General features: G+C 42.1%; 1 protein-coding gene across 1 annotated transcript; it reads left to right on the plus strand.

Moving 5' to 3' along the window:
* The first annotated feature begins 1,230 nt into the window (after nt 1–1,230).
* Nucleotides 1,231–21,569, plus strand: ndufa10 (NADH:ubiquinone oxidoreductase subunit A10). The gene is made up of 10 exons (XM_080019469.1): nt 1,231–1,366; nt 1,854–2,022; nt 2,875–3,090; nt 8,830–8,916; nt 10,112–10,233; nt 14,459–14,538; nt 15,692–15,746; nt 18,516–18,601; nt 18,872–18,980; nt 21,314–21,569. Exons 1-10 carry the CDS (start codon nt 1,292–1,294, stop codon nt 21,380–21,382), a joined length of 1,068 nt encoding a protein of 355 aa, XP_079875595.1. The 5' UTR covers nt 1,231–1,291; the 3' UTR covers nt 21,383–21,569.
* Nucleotides 21,570–23,136: the final 1,567 nt, after the last annotated feature.

Consider the following 23,136-nt stretch of genomic DNA (forward strand, 5'->3'; position numbering starts at 1 on the left):
GCTCTTTTAGCTGACTCAAAATACAAACGTGCACTGTACCATTCTCGGGTTATTTATTTGGATTCAGACTCTCCTTACGATTTATATTTTATTTGTATTTTCAACCAAGAACAACAGCAACCTTTCATCATATATAGGACCTTGTGCAATAAATATAACACACAAAATAATTATGTATCTGATAATAATTGTCATTTAAAAAACGCCGAAATTAATAAATAAAATAAATTAAGAGAAAACAGATAGAAGGGACATTGAAATAAATATAAAGGGAAAAATATTAAAATAAAATAATAATACAGCGAGATTACAAGACAATATGAGACGTGTATATAAAAGTTTGGGTTATTAGGCTTTCGGGTGAAAGTTATGGAAAATGTAAAAAGTTCACGCTACAGTGATATTATATCATGAAAGTAGGGCATTTAAGTAGAAGCACGCAATGGTGATTTCCTCATCTCAAACAATTGATTGAAACAAAAGCCAACAACAGCGGTGGGTTTACCACAACAAAAAATGTCAATGTCTCAATAACTTGTCATGTGCCCTTGAGCATCAAGTACAGCTTGACAGCGACGTCTCATGCTGTTCACAAGTCGACTTATTGTTTAGAGAAGGTCAAATTAAGTTCCCCTGTAAAGGTTATAGTGCATTTTAGGTTCATCCTGAAATTTCACCCGAAAGCCGAATATCCCTAACTTTTTGTGAGTAGTGTGTGTGCATGTATGAATTATTCCATCACACTGACTCTGACGCGCATTCAATGGCTGTGACTCATTTCCACGTCATCTTGGTCTGTTAATCGCGTTACATCGATCTGACATGAATCGTTCCCCCCCTCTACTGGTCAAGAGTAGGAGAAATCACTAATCCAACCTTTATCAGAAAATAATCATTTGGGGAAACAGACACAGATTATTTGACGGAGATAACTCATTTTTGTTGTTGTTGTAAAACTGTTGTTTTATTGTTGTTGTGTTGTTTATTTGAAATTCAATTTACAAAGCGGCATTTGAAGTCCATCAGTCAAATCCTGAAACGAAATTCTAATTTAGACCCAAAATTGACTACTTAACTGCTTCATATATATAAAACTCATTATATAGTCTATATTTCTAAATAAATGCGCCCCAAATAGTCTAAAAACGAGAAAGTATTCGTCAGGCAACGCTCCGGCTACCTTTCTGACGTTTGACGGCGCGGTAAAGCCCTCCACCGACGTCACAAATCTGCGCCTCATAGCGGAGGGCAGTTTACGGGTTAGGTTGTGGGCTTTCACCAGACGGTCGGCATGGCGCAGAGGGTTATCCGGCTGGTCGCTCCGTCCGGGGCCGTCTTCCTTAAAGTTGGGACACCCGTACAAGCGGTATGGATGAAAAATGTGCTTTTGAATACTCAACGTGAACGTCCCGATAACCTCCAGTTCACAAGGACAAGCTAACTGGCTAGCACGTTAGCATCACAATCAGCTGTCGCTCTTGTCGACGTGCTCGCTCGGTGGCTAAAGTGATACTTGACGCAAATTTACACCGAACACTAAGATATGTCGTCGTGTTTATCAGAGTTCTTCAAGACGGTTCCTGTTTCTTCATGCCGCTTCAACCCGCTGTCTGCTGTCAGTGTCAAATATGTGTCCTGACTAAAATCCCATGCTTTAAAGTGGTAATCCGTGCGATTATTTTGTTTAAAAAATAATTGCATATTTGATATTCTATTTAGCTCACCCTTTTTAAGAAACCGAATGCAATGCATTTTTTGTTATTCATTCCATTGCATGCATACATTCCATTGTTGGTGGTGGCAGGGCCAGTTTTTCCAGGCATTATTAATCACCCAACATGTCTTCTGTTCAGGCTGCTCTGCACACAAGTGCGGTGAGACCCCTGCGCTATGGTTGGTGGGCCTACGCGTTGGGCGAGAGGACAACTCCGCGGTTCAAAGAGTACAGTAAAATCATCACTGTCGATGGAAACTTGGCCTCCGGGAAAGGAGCACTCGCCCAAAAACTCGCAGACAGACTAGGTAAATAACGCACTGCATGAATGTGAAGAATTGAAATTTTGGAATTTTACATGATTACGTTGTCAAAACACAAGCTTATACATTTTTTCATGACCATTTTATCATGTTTATTTAGATTAGGAACTGTGACATACTATGAGAGTGTCAAATGTTATTATCCTAATGCAATGCAATAGAGCTGTGACATGATCATGTATAGTAAATATGTCTTAGCCATACCATACCTAATTATTGAAAAAGATATTCTTCCTTGTTTTGTTATTCAAAGCTTAACATTATTAACATTTTTCCAGAATTGCTTCTACCACATAGACTATGCCAGTGAAATGAAATAAATTTAATCCAACATGCTTCTACTTATAATAGTAGATGACAGTTTGATTAATAATTAAAATATAGATATATGTAATAGATATGGTAATATAAATAATAGACAATGAGAATAGGATTATATTTTAATTAATAAAGATCACATTGAAAATGTATTATATATTTTTTGTGTGAAGCCTTGAAAATGTCAAAATTGTGCTTAAAAAAATACTTGAAAGTGGTTGAATTTCATTTCGTAATGCCAGAATGAACTGTACAATTTATATAAAAGAAAAACAAAAAAACAATTTATTGCGCCAATTTAAGAAATCTGACTGCCAAGGTTGTTCACTGTGAATTCTTGCACATGAGCTCTTTTGAATCTATTATTGGGAGGAACATTATTTTAAAGCAATATCATTATTTTCAACATTATCTTGATTTCCCATTGTTCCACCTCTGTGTTAGTTATTTTAAACCACACAAGATAGCAAATAATCAGCTTCCTGGTGACTTCTCAACACATGACCCCTCTCTCTGCAGGAATGCTCTACATGCCGGAGCCGGACACCTTCTACCTGGACAAAATGACCGGGGAGAAAGAGCCGCTCCCGGTCGCCTGTAACGGGATGTGCAGTCTTGACAAGTTCTACACGGACCCAAACGCCACTGACGGCAACTCCTACAGGCTACAGCTGTGGATGTACACCATGAGGCTCCTACAGTACTCTGATGCCATTGAGCACCTGCTCACCACAGGTACCCACCAACTTCAGGGATTGGCGGAAATATTTTTTTTCCTGTTATGTATTTTAGGTTTATAAGATGGGATTCATTAGATTAGAGAAAATTGTCCAAATTATGACTGTGTGGGTCCTGAAATTTCAATTCCTAAACGGAGTCATTCCATGAAAGGTGTGCCATTTGGAATCCATAACATTTATAAAATGTTTATAGTCTATAAAACACAATACAAAGTCTATAAAAGACAATCTGCCAACAGGTTTTCCAGGCTAAAAATGTTTGGGTTGGGCTACAACCCTGGTTTTACGAATGAAGAACGAGAGTTCTTACTTTGCCTTAAGGTGTCTCCAGACAGCTCCACTACATAAAGCTAAAATCCCCTTTAAACAACCAAGGCTCAACTTGGCCCTGACAGGCTGTGATTGGGCCACTCGGGCACCCATCATATGGCCCGCCCCCCAGTATATATACTGGGTCAGTGCCTGTCATACTTCCTCTGACATATTATTCAGCTCTTGAGCGAGCTGGTCAGTGAGGCCACCGGAAATAACTTTTATTCTACATTCCTAAATCCAGGGTTGTAGCACAACCCAAACGTTTTACTTTATTTCTAAATCGAGTTCTTACTATGCCATATTGTATACCCACCACCCTCACCACAAGGTCAGAACCGATTTGTCCTATGGAAGCCCTCAAAGGCAGAAACAGGCATCCCGGTTCTGGGTAGTCCTTTCCAAGGACTAAGTGGCAAATGTCACCTCAAACCCCAATTTCAGCAAATAAGAACCAATTGATAGGGTGCAGAGGTATTATATTTCCACCTCCCCCAGACCCACCGCCATGCTCGTGGATGGGGATTCTGCATACAGCTGAGCTTGTATCACCTGACCGTAACCACTCTCAACCACATAGCGTAACTCTGTACGCGGGCTAACACCTGGCCTCTGTCAAAACCGCCAGTGCCAGTGCTTATGCCATCATGTTGAGATTGTATAATTCGGTGAACGTGTGTGAGGTAGATCAAGAAACAGCACCGCATACCTCTTCAACCGAAACCCCTTGTAACATTACCCACAAGGTAGCCACACCCCTAGTAGAATGCACTTTAAGACCCTCTGAGGTCTCTTGCCCCACAGAGTAGTAGGCCAATAAGATTGCTTCCACCATCCAGTGAGAGAGATGATCTTTGGACAAAGGTTTCCCAATTGTCTGAGATCCATAATAGACAAAAAGCTGGTCGGACTGGTGTATGGGGCGAATGCACTCCACATAGACCACCACCGCTCGTACAGGACACAAAGTCTGCAGCCTCTCGTCCACCTCTGACCCAAAGTGAAGAGGAGAAAACGAAGAACGATCAGTGTTGGTCGCTTTTGAATCCCGCTGTTATATTCTTGGGCTGAAAAACCAGAGTGGGTTTCAGCGTAACCCTCCGATTATCCGTGGAGAACATCAAGGATTATCCGTGGAGAACATCAAGCAGGACTGGTGAACAGACAGTGCAGCCCGGTGCCAGAAGCAGTGCTGACTTCAACGACAAATATTTTAATCGCACCTCCTGGAAAGGTTTGAATGGAGGTTTCATTCAAGCATTTAACGCCAAAACCAAATCCCATTTTAACGACCGCGCCCGCGGGCATAGCCGTGAATGAACCTGAATGCCAAAGTGTGACTGCCCGGTGGCTTGCCATCCACTCAATTATGACTGGCCAATATCACGGCCAGGTAAACCTTGATGGTGGACGGCGCCATTTTTTCAAAATTCTCAGATCCAGAATTGGTCTCAGAGAACAGACATGTTTTTTTTGGTATGAGGATATAAAAGCCGAAGTTTCTCTCCCTGTCCATTACTGGGTGAATGGTCCTTTTTCGTCAGCAAGTACTGAATCTCCCCTTCCAGGATGGAGGACGTTGAGTCCACGACTTCTGTCTGTGAGACTCCAGCAAACGTTGGTAGACGCAGGGCGTACTGCAGTGCATAGCCCTTTGAAAGCGTCCTCTCTAGCCAGGGGTAAACTGCGCATGTGAATCTCCATATGCTTAGACAAGATGAGAGGCATGCGCTGGTTTCTGGTAGCAATGGCACCAGGGCGGATTCGCCCACAAATTGAGCCTACAGCCATATTCTCTGGGCAGGGAGGCTCACACTTGTGTGTGTTTGGTGACATGTCCCGGCCTCACTTGAGGCTTCGGGCTCATATTTTTGTCTCAGGCCATGACGTTCATGTTTCTGAGGGAATAGGGGGCCCGGATAAACACACTGTGAAAACACTGGAGGGATTGGTAATAAAGTCTGTGTATTTTGTGTACATTACTTTCGCTGGCAAGGCGATTGACACAGTAGAATGTATTTTTTGGCGCTTAAACTAGAGGCCGAGCTGATGGTCCAGCGGCACGAATCCACTCTCCATAGCGGCTCAGGTCCTCGCACCTCCCTGCCCCTCACCCCCTCACCCTGCGGCTGCTGGGGACAGTGGAAAGGGTTTCTCTTCCAGCCCTTCATCCCGTCAGTAGGGGGAGCCTGGGACGTCTCCTGGGCCGGAGCCAATCCCCTCTGGACCCGCGACGATCTTGGAGGCCGTCTGGATCCTGACTGCTCCCGTGATGAGCCAGGGTTCTGCCAGGGCTCGCCCCAAGACAACCTTACCTGTGTGAGCACCTAGAGGGGAGTGAGGTTGATCCCCAGCCTCTGTAAAATATACCCCGGACTGCATCGAGGGAGCAGCAGGCTCGGGGTCTGCCCACAGGATCCCCAGCTTCGCCATAACTCGCTCCAGGAGGTGCCACAGCTTCTGGTGAAAAGGCCCCTGGGATGGTTTGTGAGCAGCACCATGTGCCTTCTCACCTGGCTCTTCTCTTTCCCCCTCCTCCTCCACCTCGGGGCCGCATTGGGCTGCTTGGAAGCCCTGAAACTCCTGGTGTGTGGCAAACTCCTCCTGATCCACCTGGCACGGATGCTTAGGGAGATCCAGAGAGTTGAGGGGAGAGCCAACTCCTCCTCTTCGCCCTCCCCCAAGATGCTCATAGGCCTTTCGGCAGTACGGGGCGACTGGGCGAAGACGTCGGCCCCATGGCGGATTACTTCCAGGGGCAGACTCAAGCAGTCGATGCAAAAGAACGGGTCCGACAGTGCCGCTTCGCGTGTGAATGGCAGAGACAGCGGACACACAGTGGGTCACCTGCTGGTCATGTGCACGTCACAGCCCACACGTAGTCTTCAAGTCCGCAGCTGACATAATAATTTCTTAATTTTACTTTTTAATTTCCGAAAAGAGGGCTTGCTTTCAACAGTGGAGAGCTGAATAAGCAAAGAGGAAGTATGACAGACCAGTATACAGTATATACTCGGGGGCGGGCCATATGATGGGTGCTCAAGTGTCCCAATCAAAGCCTGTCAGGGCAAAGTTGAGCATTGGTTGGTTTAAAGGGGCTTTCAGCTTTATTCAGTGGAGCGGTCTGGAGAAAGCTTAAGGCATAATAACAACTCAAGTTCAAAATGAAGTAAAACGATTCATTTGAAGTTTCTTATTAACATACTATATTTGAAAATGTTATTGGAAGTAAATAATAAGGTCTTTTAAACTTTTTGAATTTATCCTGTTTTTAAATCTAGATAAGACTTTATTCATTGCTGGGGGTGAATTTGGGTGTTATAGTTAAGAAAGGGATAAATGAGTGGAAAAGTGAAATAAAAAAATATATATTTACGCATCAACGTAAGTTAACACGCAGTTGGCAGTAGTTGGACAGGAGGCAGTTACAAATTGTACATAGCAGTGGTTTGTAGCAATGATATGCAAAAACATCACTGGTGATAACATGGTTTAATAAATACACGACTCACAAAAAGTTAGGAATATTTGGCTTTCGGGTGAAATTTATGGAAAATGTAAAGTTCGCGCTACAGTGGTATTTCATGAAAGTAGGGCATTTAAGTAGAAGCATGCAATGGTGATTTCCTCATCTCAAACAATTAATTGACACAAAAGCCAACAACAGTGGTGGGTTTACCACAACAAAAAATGTCAATGTCTCAATAACTTGTCATGTGCCCTTGAGCATCAATTACAGCTTGACAACGACGTCTCACGCTGTTCACAAGTCGACTTATTGTCTGCTGAGGCCTGGCACCCCACTCTTCTTGAAGGGCGGCCCTCAGGTCATTGAGGTTCTGGGGGACAGAGTGATGAGCCTCTACACAGCGACTCAGCTGATCCCATAGGTTTTCTATAGGATCCAGGTCTGGAGAAAGTGCAGGCCACTCCATTTGAGGTACCCCAGTCTCCAGCAGCCGTTCCCTAATGATGCAACCTCGATGAGCTGGAGCATTGTCGTCCATGAAGATGAAATGAGGCCTGTGTTGTTCATGCAGGGGCACAATGACTGGATTAATGATGTTATTCAGGTAGCATGGGCTTGTCACTGTAATATTCACAAAGTGTAGGGCAGTTCTGTATTGACTAGACACATCTGCCCACACTAACACCACCACCACCAAAGGCTCGTCTGGTGACAACAGTGGCTGATGCATAGCGCTCTCCTTGACGTCTCCAACATCGTTGGCAGCCATCATTTCTGCCCAACATGAATCGACTTTCATCAGAGAACAGCACTGAGGCCACTGGTCCCTTGTCCGGCGTAAATGTTCCCTGGCCCATGCAAGACGATGATGCCTGTGCCTGGTGGTGTGGTCAGGTATCCTTGCAGGTCGTCTAGCACGTAGACCACGCTGATGTAAACGTTTTGAATGGTCTGACGTGACACTTGGGTGCCTCTCACCTCCCTTAAATGTGCCTGGAGTTGAGTGGCATTCATCATCCGGTTCCGCAGGGCACTGTTCACAATGAAGCGGCCATCAGTGTAGGATGTGGCCAAAGGATGTCCACTTCTATGCCTTTCTGTGACTCTTCCAGTCTCTGCTGCAACCTGCTGATGACTCTGTGACACTCTAAGCTCAGTGGCCACTTCCCTCTGAGAACATCCTGTTTGAAGCCTCACAATGGCGAGGTACTGTTGATCAATTGTTAGGTGTCGTCTTGGTCTCATGATGTCAAAATGTGAACAGCATGATGAAGAGGTCTGTTTAAATACCAATTCTAATTGAACCAGGGAATGTATTGGTGGATTCATGGATCAAACACCTGTTTTTGCCGTTCAGCTCCTTGTCAGAGAACAGCAAGTTGTGCAAAAAGTACTGAAACATTGAACAGTTGGACATGTGCATTCAAAAGTTTAGAGAAGGTCAAATGAAGTTCACTTGTAAAGGTTATAGTGCATTTTAGGTTCATCCTGAAATTTCACCCGAAAACCGAATATCCCTAACTTTTTGTGAGTAGTGTATGTGTAAAGCCATATTGTATAAATAGGTATATGTTATAGTCGTAATAGTAAAAAAAATGTGACCTCACAATATTACAACTTAATAACATCAAACATAATAAAATAACATCAAATTTTGTGATATTTGCCATCATATGTGATATGTGATTGTGTTTTTATTCTAGATGCAACAACAACAATAATATTGTGTGTTGATCACGATATACATTTTTGGATAACACCCAGCCTGTGGCATGTGGCATAGAATAATAATAGGAGTCCTCATAATGACAATAATAGGGGTAATGTTAATAATGGTGACACCGCTAATTAGTATATATAATTATAACTGCAAAAGTTTACTTTAAGGTATGCCTACAAAAGTCATATTTCAATACAGTTTAATCCTCATTTGTGTGCCTATGTGTGTGCAAGGCCAAGGAGTGATCTTGGAGCGTTCCCCCTTCAGTGACATGGTGTTCATGGAGGCCATGAGCAAGCAAGGCTATATCAGGAAGCAGTGTGAGTACTCTTGTAACAAGCTGATAGAATTGTTATGGTATGTTGTTATGTGTTGAAAGGACTCATTGGGATGGTTCACTCTGTAGATGCCAGGTCACAGTTTTGTCGTATACACAGTTACATTCAAAACAATATGTATTGTTTTTATATATATATATATATATATATATATATATATATATATATAAGGGTTAATAACATGACTATTTCTCTAACAAATTATGTCAAAAAATCTTTCAACTTAATACACGTGCAAATAAATGTCATATATATTTTTAACAAACAAAAGTATAAATGCATGTATCTCAGTATCATTTTGGCTCCCCTTTATAAACCTTGTTTGCCATTACTTATGTGTTTTATGTATATCTGCGTTTAAGGTGTTTACTGCGTATGGAATAATGCAATTTCTGCAAAACCCATTTAACACTAGTTTACATGGCGAGTGGTGTGGTCGGGTTATTGACGTGATCCTCATTGTTAAAAAAAGATCAATGTCATTGCGAAAAACCCTCCATCTGACACTTTCTTGAATATGTCCCCATTTAGGTTTTTGCACCCATCCACATATCTCACTATATTTATCTCCTTTATCAAACTCAACATAAAAACGCTCTCTCCTTTTTTCTGACCATAAGGGTGTGTGTTTTGTGGCACATGCACAGTATGGATATGCCGATCATACGCACGACTGGATGAACAGACCTGGATTTCTCCTCAATCATTCCATTTATCATAGCATGTATATACATTGTACCATATTCAGTATGATCAACATATCCAAACTACGCATGTGCATTTAAGTAAAAAGCTTAATCTGGGTATTCAGGTCTGTTAATCGTGTCATGCTTTCACCGATTTCACCTCGATAAAGTTAATCAAGCTGTTTGGGACTAACACAGATCTAAAATCTAAAGTTTTATTCTAAACCTATTTTTGGAATGGAGCAAAATGATTATAATTATTTATTTAATTGGTGTTTTTATTATGCCACTAACAAAAACAGCTATAGAATAAAGAAACAACAGTTTTATTTTGGGACGGTTAAAATTGTTTTTCGGGACCGTTCTGGGACGTGGTGAATAAAGTTAGTCTGGAGTATTGCTTTAACCCTATCGTGATGGGCGTATTCAATTGCATGCAAACGCACTGTTTTTGACGCTGTACTGATCCACCCCTTTCCTGTGGCATGCAGGCGTGGAGCACTACAACGAGATCAAAGGCATCAGCATCTGTGAGTTCCTGCCGCCTCACCTCGCCATCTACGTGGACGTGTCGGCCGAGGAGGTAGAGAAGAAGTTGAAACAGAGTGGCAAGGTAGGGAGACGGGGGAACACCATACTGTAATCTGATCGAGGCCATTAATCACTCTGGTCCCAATCCAACCAAACATGAATGGATGTGACAGTGTTTCAAATTCAACACCTTTTATATTATCAATAACTGTGATGAATGAAGGTAGAAGTAGAAAGACAATTATGAAAAAGACAAAAGCTCATTTCCCTAAATGATGAATGAGGAAATATTCTTAAAAAAACCTCTCCCAATATGTGTTGCATACATAAAACACATTGCTATTCATAATAATGGAAATAATCATTTAAAGTTAAGTTGAGTGCTTACCATGAACATCAGTGTTGTGCATTTACACAATATTCTTCACAATGTATAGAGAAATGTTTATACATTTCTCTATACATCTGGGGGAAAAAGGGGATTCGCAGTACGAGTACTTTTTTTTTTTTTTTTTTTTTTTTTTTTATAAATGATTGTGTTGCAAATTGCCTTGATTATATAAAATGTGATACCAGCAACACTATGTAACTTTTTTACCTTAAATAACAGCTTCAAAAGCTGACTTTAATATGGATCTTTATTTCCCACCCACCCCTCCTGAACACCTGTTCTTGCACTTTGCAACTGCTGTGTTGGGGTACGAAACCGCAGGAAAAGTGCGTTACGCCTGTTTGGCTCCGGTAATTAATAGTTTTTGCCTGGTTAAAAAAAAAAAAAGGGATCAATCATAAACTTGGCGGTCAAAATGTTGGCAAATAATGCTCATACAAAATGTAGCCACTCCACCCCCCGACAGCGCGGATGAGACAGGCCAGTGGTGCGCCCGGCATCTGCAGGGCCCGTGATCCCACACGCTGGCCCTCACTTTCATTGCGCCACAGGATTTTTTCATCCTCTGACTTGCACGTGCGAGCTGATCTGCCAGGCCAAGCACATCTGGTACCTACACCGGTAGCAGGGGGCTGATTCCTGCAACGACTTTCCCCGCACCTTCCTCGGAGCCGTAGACTGAGCGCTATGCCCACGGCTGTGGGAAGCGGCGAGGGCCGTTGCTGTTACCTAGGTCTACAATATATTTGTGTTCTTAACATAGACTGTTATTGGTAAAATTCAATTAAAATATATTATTATTATTATTATAATATTTTACATTTATTTTCGCACACAAATTTTGCGACAGTGGGGTAAAAGTGCAATTGCACTCAGAAACTGAAAGGTGCCGAATACCAAAATTTAGATAACTGCCCTGTGGGAGTCTCTGCCCATTGGTAGGGGTTAAGGAGGGGAGATGGAGTCTTTGTTGTCGTGGGTCATGGAGTTTTATTATACAAACCTAACAAAAAGACTTGTCGGCCAAAAGGATAAACGATACAGAATAATGAGTCGGACACAGGAGGAATGGCGTTCCAGTCTGGCTCCTGGTTGGCAGACGAGCCCGTGCGCCGATCCCCTCTGCAACACAGACAAACATTAAGAAAGCTCCGGGCCCCGGATCAGACCAATCAGTGCTGTATGGGCGCTGATTCAGCCGACTAGGGGCAGCTGTGCGGTCTCGGGGAAGGAAGCCATGCTGCCATTTGCAGTCACGGTGTAACCACGCCCCTTGGTCTGCTACATGCCTGTAATAAACAATTTGGCGTGTATTATATGAAGTCTATCATATTTTAATATCATTCTATGGCGTGCTAGAGAAGTCCCTGAAAACTGAAATGTTCTGAAATGAAGTCGGGTGAGGTTATCCTCACTAAAGTTCTGCATTGCATCTAAAATCAGCTTGTTAAGCGTATGGACAACCCTATAAATATCTGCATCCAATTGCCCAAGAGTAGCCTATTCAAAGTTGTTATTCTGTTGCCAAAGAGTTGAATTTTCATGGCCTTCATTTTCAAACAGTTTAGTTCAAATGTTATGCATGTAGACATACTACATACTACCGGTGTGTATGTTGCAATGCATTATCGGAGGTCCTCACCAGCATAGTATGCTGTGCTTGGATGCGCTGATATTTCACTGGAACACATTTTTATCGGAACCATTTATTTCTTTTGTTTATTTTTTAACTCTCTTCAAAGTGTCCTTGGTGTGTCTCTGGGCATTCTATTGAGTTTATTTTTTATGTTGCATGTTTGAAAAGGCCCGTCTGATGGGCTAATTTTGTTTGGTGTGCGATGCGGAAGGCACTGCAAGTGATCATTTCTGATATGAAACCCCTTTTGCAATGCCTATATTGTGCATTTTCATATTGACATTATGAGATAATCACATTTTGTTCTGTCGTTGCTAGGTAACTGAAAAGCTGTGCAGAATGATTGTATATTTTTGGGCAGTCTCTATCCTCTTGTCTTTGATATTCATTTAAAAACAATACGAAATAAAGCTGCACTTTTGGACTTCAACAGTCTTCAAATAATATTGCATATCAAGTCTCCAGTCAGGGTTGAGATGGACTCTGAGACAGAATTCATACTCTATTCCGACCACCCTGCTGTGAGAGCAGCAGACCTGGTGTAATTCCTTTTCCCAGTTTTTGGAAATAACGTGCACTTGAGATGCAGCGAGCAGCTTTAATTGGACTCCTCTCTTGGTAACGCGCTACTCGGGGTGTGGTGGGGGGTGCTCTTGAAGGAGCTTACTCCCTATTAGTAGGATGTAACTTTGGCACCAGGAAATAATCCACTCTTAAACATCCGACATCCCAAGACCCTGCTGGAATTCCGCTCGGCATGTTTTGACATGCCGTGCGGATCTTGCGCCTGGTGTTATCTGCTTTTAATTTGTCGTAGTCTTTCTCAGTATGGGTATTAGATGTAGTATTCAGTATTGGTAAGATATGTTCCTCAAAATAAAACAACTAAAAACACACAGTTTTTAGTGTGTGTGGGATGGGGGTTTTACCTGTTGCTCGTAGGCAGCCAGAATTTTTTTTTTTTTCCCCTTTTTCTTTTGGCCCAGACCAAAATGAACTACAGCCAACCTTCTTCATATAATATATGAAAAGGGTTGGTTATGCTTTAAATACTGCTAATCCAATGTATACAAGAGGAATAGGCTTTTCGGAGATTTATGCTTAATATGCCACTGTCTGCCCTAGGGCTGTACCTGAAGGTTTTGCCAGTCGAATCTGGGGGAGGGCACGGAAGAACCGCACTAAATGGGCCACGGGGCAAAATTATTCAAGACCGAAGTATCGATAAGTTCCGAGGTTACCGGTACTGTTAATGGTATTGGAGAATTGAAGAAAAATGATTTTCTATTTAGCCTATATAAACTTTCTTTTCGCTAGCATTTTCACTATCACTATCAGAAGAGACATCTCTCCTCTCTCTCTCTCTGTGCATCGCCGGAGATACAGGCATGACACCAAACTGAGGCCAGTTTGGTGTCGTTTACCCCACCCCCACCACCACCACCACCACCACCACCAATCAGAAAACAAAAAAAAACAAAAATAAATGCCTGGACTTGGACACAGGGTTACCATAGCTAAAACGGATAGACTCTCAAACCACACCACAGTTTCTATTTGTTTTATCCAGTTATTGTAATGCACACACTGACAAACAAAAAACGAATCTCAGTCGACCGACGGGTTTCCGACAGATGATTCAACCCGTCGACTTTCAGGGGGCAGCCCTAGTCGACCCTCTATGGTCAGGTGGTTTTGCCGTTTCTATTTATTTATAATTTATTTATTCGGCAACGCAATTATTCATTGCCTTGGCAAGCTTGTCGAATAGCAATTTTGGTTCAGCCTGCTGTTGTTCACCTTCCAAATGATGTTTTAATGCGATTTGAATTGGCTAATTTGTCAGTAGAACGGGTTGCGTAGAGGCAATAAGGCATTTGTTAAAAGTTCCGACTTCAATAAACGCCGCAAATTAATAAATTGCCCACCCCAATAAGCTGATGCGTGAATAAGATTTGAACTCTACGCCTAATCTTAAGTTCAACCCGGCTACTGTCACGAAGGATTACTCTTGATTAAGTGTAAACTCTAGCATTTCTTTTTTTTTTTTTTTTTTAAACTTCTGCCTTAATGTGCCCAATTTCAGACTGTTTTTTCATCTCATTTATCCGTGTTCTGATCTCGCCTCAAAGCGGCAGTCAATTATCTTGAGTCAAATTACTTTCGTGTCTAGGGCCCCAGAATACGGAATACACTTCTGACACCCTCGGTGAATAGAAAGTAGTCTTTTTAATTTTGCCACCATTGAATTGGAAGTAATTATCTCTTTTTCACCCGCAGCCTTATCTGCAGAGCGGGACCCTGCCGTATCTCAAGGCCATTGAGGATTCCTACAAGAAGTCTTTTCTGCCCCAAATCACGTGAGTGGAGGCGCTGATGGGTGGCGAGAACATGTCATACTATTCTTTATTTGCTATTCCCACAATCTTTCTTGAACTCAACATACATGTTTCCCAAATCAATGAAGTGTTATCTTATCTGAAGTTCACTTTTGCGTGTCTGTCGGGTGTTATTTGATATTTCCTTTGTATTATTTTTTTTCCATTTTCATTAGACATGCACCAATTGCAATTTTCTTGACCGATTTCTGATTTTTATTTTTGGTGTGACCTGCTGATTCCGATTTTGGCTGATTCAGATTCTTTCTTTCTGGGAACTATCATTGACAACATGCACAAACATTTTTGCAACTTTTTTTTAATGGAAAATTCAATTGTATGTTCATAATAAAATATTGACTGTTAAATAACTTTAACGTTTTCTACAAAACTGCACCAGGTTACAGGACCTACTCTCACTAAACAATTCCCAAAATAAAATAAAAGTGCTCCAGCATGCAATGGTGATTTCCTCATCGCAAACAATTAATTGAAATAAAACCCAATGTTGATCAGTTAGGTGTTGTCTTGGTCTCATGATGTCAAAATGTGAACAGCATGATGAAGAGGACTGTTTAAATACCAATTCTAATTGAACCAGGAAGTGTATTGGTCGATTCATGGATCAAACACCTGTTGTGAATTTTGCCGTTCAGCTCCTTGTTAGAGAACAGCAAGTTGTGCAAAAAGTACTGAAACACTGAACAGTTGGACATTTGCATTCAAAAGTTTAGAGAAGGTCAAATTTAAGTTCACCTGTAAAGGTTATAGTGCATTTTAAGTTCATCCTGAAATTTCACCCAAAAGCCGAATATCCCTAACTTTTTGTGAGTAGTGTATATCGATATAAGCTGTATTATCTGATCCTATATCTTGTTTGAAAATATGTCGATATACTGTAAAAGGTTGGTCTGGCGTCCAGCCCTAGCATGAAGTGAGCCATTGTGTGGCGCATATGCGTGTAAATTCTACCGGCACAGAATCGGATATATCTGATACTGATCAGTATCCACCAATCATGGTCGATCAAGCTGAAAACTGTCCGATTCCGGTCACCGGCCGATCGAGTGGTGCATCTCTAATTTTCATGCTCACACTGCCACTGCTTACTTTATTTTTTTTTCCTTTTCTTCAGGGAAACTTCAGAGGTGCTCGCCTATGATGCAGCCCAAGCCCAGGATATTGAAAGGGTAAGAATGGGGATGGTAGCTCAGGCGGTAGAGCTGGTGGTCTAGTGATCTAAAGGTCGCTGGTTCGATCCCAGGCTCCTCCTGCTAGCATGCTGTAGTGTCCTTGAGCAAGACACTTAACCCCTAATTGCTCCTGATGGCTGCGTCCGTCGGTGTTTGAATAATTGTAAGTCGCTTTGGATAAAAGCGTCTGCTAAATGACTAAATGTAATGTAATGTAATGTAAGAAGCCACAGCCAATGAGCTCCTTGCAGAACATGAAGCGTTTAGTATCTCTGTTGTTATGACAGCCATCTGACACCACATTGTAGACAAGAACTAAAATGGCCCAAAAAGCTCCCAAGGTTCAGCCTCAAAGCTGGTTCATAATAAAGCAATATTACACCATATAATTAGTTTTCTAAGGACCTACATTACGTCTTCTATCAACAAGATGATTTAATTGCTGCAAAAAAAACCTCCAAAAAAACACAAGAGTCTCAACTGAAGGGCAGACAACTATTTCCTTAAATCAATATCTGGCTAATGATTGATTGAAATTTCTGCATAATTAATGACACATCATTCTCCCCTCTCTCTGTTTCTTTTAAGTACACAAAAATTCAAACAGATATCTCATGTAGGGCCGTCAAAGTTAACACATTTATAACGTGCCTTTTGTGTACCAACCACGCAGGTACGAAATGCCAACTGAAACTACTCAAAACAAACTAAAATATTATTGTCATTTAATTACGGAAAACAATCCATCAATGCAAAACAATAGCGTACCTTTATTCAGTTTTTAAACTCCATCCCTCGGATTGGGCCAGATACGATGCCCTTGTGCTTGTGGTTCTGTAAGCCCTCCCTCTCCTCTCACTCACTCAACATCTGCTGATATGCAGCGCAGCAGTACTTTATTGTCCACCGAGGTGTAACGCTGCATTGCTGAAGTAAAATGGGAAGTGGGAGAGAAATAATCAAGAACAAAAGTGTAACCGTGATGTTGACATATACAAAACGTGAGATGCACCGATCGATCGGTTTGTCACCGGAATCGGCTGGTTTTCAGCTTGATTGGCCGATCAGTGTCAGATATATCCAATTCTGTGCTGGGCAAATTTTTACGCCCGATACAGTGCTTTTGTACTGCTCTGATATAATCTTATTATTTTGAATTTGCAAGTACCATATAAATATAGCAGAAAGGTATATTTGCACTTAAAAGTGAAAGAGACTTTCATTTCAAGCTTGAACTGGACATTTCCATGTTAGTTATATGTTGGGTCCTACTAAAACTAAAAGAGTGAGAGTAACAGGTTGAATTATACTGAAACTTGCTGACCGTTCCATATTTTATTGGAACTCGGTGACCGTTCCATGCTTTATTTTATTGGAACTCGGGGACAGTTTTAATGTTCTATTATTGTTTTATTGTGAATAATGAACGATAATAAACACAGTGTCAAAATAAATAATCTCACTATTGTGGTAACTGGAAATTGCAGCTGTAGTCCATATGTGCAGCTGTCTTATCACGTGAGTGTGATCAGATCAAGGGATGTATTTGTCATTGACGTACAGCAGATATACCCAAAGAGATTCAATTATGTCGAGATGAGATTTCTCCGATCACGGATATAAACTCAAAATGTTCGGACAACAATGTAAAAGTCATTTAATAGTCAATGTTTTATTATGAACAGACAACGGAATGAAAATCATAATCGGCCAGAATCGGCAGGCAAGACTAAAAAATCAGAAGTAGGAATCGGCCAAGAAAATTGCAGTCGGTGCATCTCTAGTTGGTGAACATTTTTGGTAACTTTACAAGGTGATGCTTTTTGAGGGGTGTATCCTAATGAGATACATGTGTAAAGTTAGCCGTAGTAGCTCGCATACGATGTGATAAGACTCGTTATGAGGTGGCTGCGGTGTGATTTACTGATAGTCATTTAGCTGCAGTAACTCCAGCGCCACGGAGACTCCCTGGTACACTGTTGTGGTACTCAAAATATTTTCCCAAGGTTGGCAGGTCTTTGAACCTTCCGTAGTTCTAAGCCCAAATGCTTGCGCCCTAGTTTTACTTTCACTTTCTGTGTTCCAACTCTCCCTCCAGAGACTCTACCGTTTTGAAAGCATCTACTGTCATGCTCACGTTTACTAATCTCTCCTGGAAAACTCCTGATTTCTACAGATATTCTCCTTTACATCCATAAAGAATAACCCCTCTGGGAATTGCAGGGGTAGCTTTTTACGCAAACAGGCTAGTTTGTCTTTGTAACTGGCTCAGTGTAAAGGGTTAGGAGACTGACAGTGGCTTGTTTATGGGGAAAATGCTATTAAATACATTTTGATTAAGTGTTTTGGGTTTCCATTCTCAGTAATTAAATCATTATTATTCATAATGAATAATTAAATAGTATGACCATATCCATAACTATGCACTACTTTTCAATAGAAAAATCTTTTAGGGTCAAATTTGAGTACATTCCAAATTGTGATTATTAAAATATATGTGGAAAATATTATTTGCACATATCATGCGATTCATCGTGATTAATTATTATAATCGTTTGACAGCCCTAATGTTTTTATGATTGTTTGTATTTCTTTTATTTTTATTTTTTTAATTTTTTCTTCTTTTTTGCCTCAAAGCACTGACAGCCCAAATGAAAGGTGCTGGTGTGTCAAAATTGGCATATGGACCACCACTTTGGTCATATTTTCTTCCAGTATGCAGTTGTCAATTATTATTGTATTTTGAATGTCTATTTTTTCCTGCAGGTGGCAGAGGACATTGAGTACCTGAAGTTCGAGAAGGGGCCTTGGCTGGAGCAGGACGACGTTACCTTCCACCACATGAGAATGCTGTACGTCCCCACATTGAAATGCAAAATTGCTGTCTGCGAAAGCGGATTTCTGTTTGATGCAAAGAGCAGGTTCTTGTTAATACCCCACCCCCGCCTCTCCATCCCAGCGCAACCCGGTCTGCTTATCTTTCCTTTGTGGCCGCGGATTAAATGCAAATGGCCGAGGACTGAGGAAAGGACGGTTCGGTCGGCGAGTCGTCCCTCGGTGTCTGCTTTGTCCCGCTCCCCTCTCGCGGTCTATTATTGAGCTCGTGTCTCTCCGTCCTTCAGGGTGGAGGACAAGAACCGGGTGGCGACGCTGACCTGCATACCCAAGTTCCTGCCGGAGATCACCGTCGGGGCCCACGAGTACGACAAAAACTTCTACGATTACAAATCGGTAGGTGTGAGTGGTGCGCTACGGGGAAATGCATCTAAAATCCTCTTTCCGTTGCTTCCCTGACGTCGGGGAGCTTGTGAGTTGTTCTGCCACTGTTTTAGTCCCAGCGCCGGGGAACTAATTTCCCCTCCACTCGAATGAGTTCTGCCAGGCGGCGAGTGGGCAAATGCCAGATGTGGAATATTCCGTGAGACCTCTCTGCGATCACTCTTGGTGGGGCTAAAAAAAAAACAAAAAACATTTGCGTTTGACCTTTTCTGTTTATTGACTGGAAACTAGTTTTGTCTCCCCGGCCGCCAGGCCCGGGCGACGCGACGCATGACAGGAGTCTCTGACCTGACATTTTGCCGCGGGCCACACGGCGGGCGTAATGAATATGGAGCATAGGCTGAGGCCTCGCGCTTTTTTATTTTTTTTTATTTTCTAAATGCCGTCGTCCTCATGAATTTATTTTTAACATCATCAGCGTTCCGGTGAGTGACTCAGCCGGCGTGAATATACCAAAGCAAAGCAACCCGGCTGACATAAACCCCACCAACAAAATGTTTTTATCTCCTCACCAGAACCAACGAGCCCCGAGTAATGAGCGATAGGGCCAGAGTGGCTCCAATTGTGAACTCACTTTTTGAAGGTCGCGGCGCAGGGTGGAAGACACGGTGAACACTTTTTGTCGTTGCTTGTGTGTGCGTTCCCAAATGCCAAGACTAATGGCGTGACAAAGTGCCGATGACAGAGAGCAGCCCGGCTGTCTATCACTCTGTCAGCGATGTGGCTTCACATTAGCAGTAACTCATAACACGCTGTTCGCCAAGGGCTCGGCGAGTGATGGACCGCGGTGTCGCCCCTAGTGACACAGGCACTTTGCTCCGCCATTACTCTCCGGCCTGTCTTACCACGCCCAAGGATGGATGCGTCTTGAGCAGCTCCTTCTTCAAAGCTTCATGGGAGGAAGAAGGCCTGGATTTTTAAATCGGATAACTGTTCCAAAAAAGAAAAACCCACTGCCCCTGAGTGTTCTTTAGGGGTTGGGAGTCTATTTGAGAGCCTCCCCTTTGAGGATTCATTGCTGTACTTTAGATGAATGGTCACTAGTGTAAAGAAGTCGGACTGAACTTCTTCTGATATTTGTTTGTTCTTGACTCCGTTCTTAGAATGTTCAACAGGTTTCAGGTTTCTGACTGAATTGTTGCATTTGCCATGCAAGTGCAGAGGTATGCGTTTGTGTAGTCTTTTGGTGGAATGTCCAAACGGGGACGCTCTCCAGATTTCCACGACTTCCAATGAAATATAAATGTAGAACCATCGTGCCATTGTGTTTGCTGACAGCTCCAAATGGAGGTTATAAATTAGTTTTTTTTTTTTTTTAATTTACAGAATGTAATGTGTATTTTTCTTGGAAGTTGTGTCGGTGGCTGGGCAAGTGGTCATTTGGGGGTGGGCAAAACCAAGGAATTAGGGGAAATAAAACCCTGTCCTGCACCCTAGCAATTTGCATTCATTTGCAATTCCTGATTGTGGCAGTTAAAAAAATCTTAAAGCTGAATAAAATAACATGGCTCATTAAATAACTTAAGCAATTCCACAATTACTATAGAACCCCCCTCCATCTCAATATGCATTGCTATCTCCTTCCATTGGTAAAATGCGGCTCTGATAACCATCAATGCCTTTGAAAGCCGCCCGCTATATTTGCTTTGGACTTTCAGGCTGTCATTTTTCATGTTTTTCTAAAAGCGGAACTCGTTGTAATTCTTTCTTCATGCACACAAACCAGCAAGAGCTCTCGTGTCCACAGGCAGTGGTCTTTTAACCATCCCTCATACCAACTCTAAAGCAGGGGAGGCTGCCTTCTGTATCTATGCCCCAAGTAGATGGAACACCCTGCCTGAGGACCTGAGAGAGGCCCCCACACTCAACACTTGTAAAAGCAGGTTAAAAAACTTGCTGTTCACTACTGTGTGTGTGTGTGTGTGTGTGTGTGTGTGTGTGTGTGTGTGTGTGTGTGTGTGTGTGTGTGTGTGTGTGTGTGTGTGTGTGTGTGTGTGTGTGTGTGTGTGTGTGTGTGTGTGTGCGCGCGCTGTGAGATTTGTTCATTCTGCACTGACTGTTCTTATGGTTGCGCAGACAATTTATATATGTTCTTTGATTGTGTTTCTCTGTAAAGTACATTGTCTTTCCCTGGTATGAAATGCGCTTTATAAATAAAGTTTGACTTGACATGCTCCGATACATGAACTACTTCATATACTGTACAACTAATAACTCACACCACTGACCACCTCTCACTTCACAGCCTAGTTTTAGTTGACTGTCGTTTATCTCTCTCTGTCCAGATCCCCGGAAAGAAGTACGCGCCAGGTTACAACGCCGACGTAGGAGACAAGAACATCTGGCTGAAGTAACGGAGCAGACCAAATTCTGGTGATTACTGTAAATGAATCGTTTCCACCCATTCGATCTGCCCCATGGGCGGAGATCTGTGTGTTCGGCTAGCCTGTTCCCAATGGTCCAAGCTGTGCACAACACAGGGCCGTGACACGCCCGAAGTAATATGTATGTATTAAAAAGTAAAAACATTTTAAAGCTTGAGATTGTGTTGTCATATGTTTGTTTCATGTGTGTTTTTGAATTGTGCTCTTGAGGTATGCTTGTCCCATGGCCAAAATACTATTTAAATGAGATAGATATATAATGGAGATTTATGGTTGCATAGGTTTTACACCTGCAGTTAAATGAGTGCAACCCCAGTTAACGCAGTATGAAGTCATTAACGGTTCAATGACACAATTTGTCAATCACCTGTTGAGGGGAAGTACTTGCTTATGCTCATGTGGTTTTATACAGGTAATATTTACACTCAAGCAAACGACACTGTTGAAATCCTGCCAGTCTGGACAATTTTATTGATTGATTTTGCTGACTGTTAGTATGCAACTTATGCATACACTGGGTGCAGTGATTATCAGCTGTGGAGTTACTAACCAGATAAGTTGGGGTGGAGGGTGGGGGGTGTTGCTAGGTGCAATGCGCACGGCATTCGACCAAACTCTGCTGATTTTAACTGGCAGTGTATGGAATCAAATAATGGTCATTAATTGAGCTTGTGAATTGTGAATGTGTAATTACATTTTGCAGCTGTATAAATATTTTGTGCATGTGTGGGGAAAAGAAAAATGTGTACACAGATATAATTTGCACATGTGTAAAAAAATATTTGTAGCTATCGAAATGTTTTGTGTATGTGTAATCAAAATTTGTGCAGGAATATTTTCAACCGTGAGCTTTCACAAAGTGAGAGACGGACACGCAAGTTCCCTACCTGTGAATGCGACACTGAAGCTACAGTCTACAGACCAGTTAAAAGCAGGGATTTTGACTAGTTACTTGAACGAGACGTGCTGCAGTAAACATGGAGGAGCCCAACGCAAACTCTTCTGGGACACAGGAGGGTTTATTCCATGTGTTAGCAAGGAACGTCGTGAAAATGTACGGCTCCTCCTTGTTGACTGCAGCACCTCTCGTCGAAGTAACCAGAACAGCGCACTACACATGCACAAAATATTTCTATAGCTACAAATACTTTTTACACGTGCAAATGATGTGTGCACAAAACTTTTTCACACATGCACAAAGATTTCTACAGCTGCAAAACATTATTACACATTCACAAACCCTTTCACAAGCTGAATACATGAATGGCCATTATTTGATTCCATAGAAACCCTACAGCGTTGAGTTTCACAGGGTCGCGTTCTCATGCACGAGTGGATATGCGGCAAAACTCAATCGATGTCGCTGCATTTAAAACTACGATCTGGTTTTTATTTTTTTCACATTTACATTTCATAAAGATGTGACATGCATCACTTGAGCAACCCTAACGGAAATGGACCTTCTCGTCTAAATCTGTGCAAGATGAACAAAAAGGGTGTTTCCCCCCAAAACGGAGAATCCCTTTGAAATTGACTGTTTATTCTTCTTTTGTCAACTGTAAGAGACATAACTAATAACTTGCTTATGTTGATTGAATTAAGGATGTGGAGGATGGGGCTAACATGACCAAAATTCAGCTGAAGAAATCAATGGAGTGCATCCAGGGATGATGGGACCAAATAGGCTAAGCACGTTTGCTTCGAGGCGGCGCTGCTCATTCAAG

The sequence above is a fragment of the Zeus faber genome, assembly GCF_960531495.2.
Source record: "Zeus faber genome assembly, chromosome: 18".
NCBI classification, from domain to species: domain Eukaryota; kingdom Metazoa; phylum Chordata; class Actinopteri; order Zeiformes; family Zeidae; genus Zeus; species Zeus faber.

Coding starts and splice junctions, on each gene's coding strand:
- ndufa10 (XM_080019469.1), top strand. CDS start 1,292: ATGGCGCAGAGGGTTATCCGGCTGGTCGCTCCGTCCGGGGCCGTCTTC. Junction 3,091..8,829: donor TGAGCACCTGCTCACCACAG/GTACCCACCAAC, acceptor TGTGTGTGCAAG/GCCAAGGAGTGATCTTGGAG. Junction 8,917..10,111: donor AGGCTATATCAGGAAGCAGT/GTGAGTACTCTT, acceptor TGTGGCATGCAG/GCGTGGAGCACTACAACGAG.